Source organism: Bipolaris maydis, assembly GCF_028858645.1.
Source record: "Bipolaris maydis strain C4 unplaced genomic scaffold PSV08scaffold_9, whole genome shotgun sequence".
Taxonomy (NCBI): Eukaryota; Fungi; Ascomycota; class Dothideomycetes; order Pleosporales; family Pleosporaceae; genus Bipolaris; species Bipolaris maydis.
In genome coordinates this window covers 1,892,334-1,896,940 of record NW_027093865.1, presented here as the reverse complement: position 1 = coordinate 1,896,940, position 4,607 = coordinate 1,892,334, and the positions used below count along the sequence as shown (strand labels likewise).

General features: G+C 42.6%; 1 protein-coding gene across 1 annotated transcript; it reads left to right on the top strand.

The window, feature by feature from the left end:
- Nucleotides 1-883: 883 nt before the first annotated feature.
- On the top strand, nt 884-2,568 carry PSV08DRAFT_410763 (Alpha/Beta hydrolase protein; the record flags this gene model as incomplete). The annotated part of the gene is made up of 6 exons (XM_014216999.1): nt 884-1,134; nt 1,181-1,365; nt 1,434-1,579; nt 1,627-2,140; nt 2,188-2,454; nt 2,504-2,568. 6 exons carry the CDS (start codon nt 884-886, stop codon nt 2,566-2,568), a joined length of 1,428 nt encoding a protein of 475 aa, XP_014072474.1.
- Between the last annotated feature and the right edge of the window lie 2,039 nt (nt 2,569-4,607).

Below are 4,607 nucleotides of genomic sequence, written 5' to 3'. Positions count from 1 at the left end.
TGGAGGTCCACTCTATCTGGAAGGAGTTTAGCTGGATTGAATTCACTGAAATTTCCATCGATGTCACTCGACCCCTGTAGTATTTCCGCAACGCGCCGAACAAGGCTTTCTAAAGCGTCTACCCCTTGAGCTTGTATTTTATCTCGTAACTGCATCTATCGTCTTCCGATCATAGTTCTAAATTAAGGCAAGTCGTACATGGGCAATGCTGGGATGTCCCTAGAAGACGTTCCGACCTTCTGCTTTTAACCTAGGACAGCAAAGTGTGCGAGTACGATGCGGAAGGTACAGATAAGCTGGAGAACAGGAGCACAAGCTTTCGTCAAGCTTTCGGCCCAGGCGCCATCACGAATACGGAAGGTTTTAAGCTTTCGGTCAAGCTTTCGGCCTTTGCGCTGTCACGAATACGGATGGTAAAGAGATAGGTGTGCCAGGGCAAGGCGCCAATCACGACTCTGGGCGGGCGTTACGAGCAGCGCAACGTGACCACGCAAGTGCCCCCCCCCCCCCCCCTCCTACACAGGCGAAGTTCACTGCTGGCCAGTCTGCGCACACCATTGCGAGCCCTGCAATGCAACCTGCAGCGTTGACAATCATCAGCCACTAAGGGGAGACTGGCCTGCTACTGCGGCATCCTACTCCCACATCAATTTGCCCATACAGCTCGCTAAGCCCATCGCTGCCTTATCCGTGCATTCCGCTGCGTTCAAACCACCAAACATGCATCGACCTTCCCAATTCCTACCTGGTCCCCGGACAAGTGGTAGAAGCCGTAGAGCTCTGTTTGGTAACACCGAGCTATGCGCTGCGATATAAAGTAGCTGGGCGACTGCCTATTCGCAAACATGAAGGTCGTCGGATCCATTGACGTACTAGTACCAAAATGATGGTGTTGAATACCCTCACGACAGTCTCAGCGCTGCTCGCTGGACTTGCCACTGCTGCGCCATCGACCAAAGTGGACAAGCGATACGTGGAGGAGCGCGATGGCGTCGTACACAACGTCTTCGAGCATGCGGCCACCGGCGCCAAGCTATCCTACGTCAAGAACTCTGGTATTTGCGAGACCACCCCAGGCGTAAACCAGTACTCCGGATATCTCTCGGTCGGACCCAACATGAACATGTGGTTTTGGTAAGCCGTTCATATATCGCCGTCGATCAAAACCTAAGACTTGCAGGTTCTTTGAAGCTCGCAACAATGCCTCCACTGCCCCTCTGGCCTCATGGTTCAACGGAGGACCAGGCTGCTCAAGCATGATTGGCCTATTCCAGGAAAATGGACCTTGCCACTTTGTTGACGGTTCGTCGACGCCATCTCTGAATCCTTACAGCTGGAATGAGTATGCAAACATGGTCTATATCGGTACGTAAATTCTGCATGATTGTCCTTTTGCTTGGTTGGTGCACTTGTTCTAACTCGATGTGCTATAGACCAGCCGATCGGAACCGGTTTCAGCTACGGATCTGATCCTGTCACCTCCACCGTTACGGCTGCTCCGTATGTATGGACATTCCTCCAGGCCTTTTACGCGCAATTCCCTCAATATGAAAACCGCGATTTTGGACTTTTTACAGAGGTACTGCCTCTCAAACACTGATCGCGAAACAAGCTAATACGTCTCAGTCATATGGAGGCCACTACGGCCCAGAATTTGCATCCTATCTCCAGCAACAAAATGCCGCCATTGACAGCGGCAGAGTCCAAGGCGAAAAGATCAATCTCGTTGCTCTCGGTATCAACAATGGGTGGACCGATCCTATCATCAGCTACAAGGCCTACCTCGACTACAGCTTGAACAATACCTACAACCAGATCATCACCCAGAGCGAGTATGATTCCTATCTCAACACGTACAACTCCGCTTGCGTGCCAGCGCTGAACAAGTGCGCGAGCTCCGGAACAAACTCCGATTGCTCTTCTGCAGAAGACACTTGCTACGATGACATTGAGGGCCCCATCTCGGAATCAGCCGACTTTGATGTTTACGATGTCCGAGAGCCGTCGAATGACCCATATCCCCCTGAGACATATGCCACATACTTGACAAACTCTGCTGTGGTCAAGGCCATCGGAGCCAAGAGCACGTATACCGAATGTTCCGACCCTGTCGACTACAATTTCTCATCGACCGGTGACGGTAAGTCTCTCGAGTTTTGCATGGAGATGACTGCTAATCACCACTAGACTCCCGAAGTCTGCTCCCTGCACTTTCCAGCGTTGTTCAATCAGGAATCCAAGTGTTGCTATGGGCCGGCGACGCAGATTGGATCTGCAACTGGATGGGCAATCAGGCCGCCGCAGAAGCTGTAACATATTCTGGATCGAGCGCGTTCAAGAGTGCCGCCATGACACCGTTTACTGTTGGTGGTACACAAACTGGAACGTTCAAGACCCAGGGTAATCTATCATTCTTGAGAGTCTTTGCCGCTGGCCACGAAGTTCCATACTATCGTAAGTTCTAGTGATGTTTCTGGATCTCCAATTGCTAATCCCAAGATAGAGCCAGCTACTGCCCTTCAGGTGTTCAAGCAGACTATGCAGAAGAAGGCAATCTCTTCCACGTAAGCCAGTCCTCTAACGGGATCCAATTTGACCTCACAAGTCTTTCCTCTTATGCTAGCGCTTCAGTGCAAGAGTTGTACAGATACACACTAGTCTAGAAATATCAAATTATAATTTCTTACGACAGCAAGCACAGTGTTAATAGGATCTACCGCCTCTAGCCCACTTTTCCCTTAGCTGGGGTTGCGCATCTCCTGCGCGGTGAGTACGCACTGCCTCTGTAGAGGGAGCGGCAAGAATTGTTGTATTTTTCTACTGATACAGAGCTATCTCTTCAATATTCGTCTGTAACGTGAAGCGAATCCAGTTGCCTAGAGTCACCACCTTGCAAATCTCTTTACACTCTACAATGATTATAGCAAAGTCTTTAAATATAGCATCTTTTAATAATATATAAAGCGGGTGTTAATTAGCTGAACTATTGCATGCACTAACTATATATAGTAGTAACTATGCCACTCTATAGACTTAGTATCTTAGCCACATCTGCAAGTCACCCCGTCTCTAGCTAAAGCAGCTAGTGGCAGCTCAACCTTCCTAAATGTCTACTATATAGAGTAATCTCTAACGAATCTATCTAGATTAAGCGCGACGGACTAGATTATACACTACGACGCTGTAACCTATAAAAAAAATAGGTAGTAGAAGAGAGACTGCTTTGCTGCTAAATCTATAGTACTGGCCACCGTTAGAGGCTATTATTTATAGCTTTTAAGCTATTAGCTATATATATAAACTACTAACAACAGACCTTAACATAATTATCTAAACTGTTATAGCTTATAGCAATAAGTATAGTAGAAAGAATTAGCTCTACACTAGGTGGGAAGCAACTAGCTTAGTATATTAGTAATAACCTAGCTAGACTCTAGTACTCTATCTAGTAGTAATTTTAACTTTCCTATGGGAATTAGGAAAGTAAAACTAAAAGGTAATACTAGTAGATCTAGATATTATCTAGGCTTCTATTAAAAGTACTCTTTAGTACCTATTATTACTATATAATATAGTATAATATAGTGATAGATTAGATATAGTTATTATATAGGAAGATAATAAAAACTAAAATTTATATAAGAATTTTCAGCTATATATTTAATAGCCTAGTAAACTAAGAGTAGATACTTAGTATAGAAGTCTAATATAACAATTCGCTACTAAAGATTAGATATTAGGTAGTAAAGGTACTAAAATTAACTTTAAGGTACTACTAGCTACTTAAGATACAATTTCTACTACGTACTTATAGACTACTAAAGTGCTACTAAAACTATCTATATATAATTAAAACTATTACTTTATTAAAGGGAAACACTATAGAATAGAGGTAGACTATTATACTACCTATATAAAACTAGTTCTTATATTTAATACTAATAATAACTCTACTTTAGACGTCTTAAAGTTAAGCTTATATAGGACCCTAAGTAATACCCTAGAATTCTTTAGCATTAATATTAAGATATTAGTTATAAGTATTATTTAGCTATAGAAATAGTAGGTTTATATTACGACTAGCCTTAGAATATAGAGGGCATCTCGCTGTTATATTTGTTTAACGAGTAAACTACGAGAGAACGGGAATGCCGTATAAAAAGAAATCACGTAACAAGTCCTATAGATCCTACTTAGGCTTAGCGTGCTTTATATACTAGAACTTACTAGAACTACGTGACTAGTCCTACTAATCCTTATAGTCCCCTAACTCTTTACTATTACTAGGACTACTAGGACACTAGGACTATATAAGTATATAGTATTAGGTATTAAGCCCTTATAGCTTAATATATTTAACTTAAATTTTAAGTATAAGTATAATATAGAGAGTTATTCTACTTACACGTTACGTCTAATATTGTACCTTACTACTCTATCTATAAAAACTAACTAATAAGAAGCTTAATACTAGAAGTCTTATATTACTTCTACTTAAGCTATACTTTTAATACTTTAAACACTTTTATAATAAGTAATATTATAATAGACACTTTAGCTACTTTCTAAACTAGAGGAACTATAGTTAACGTATATAAACCTAATCT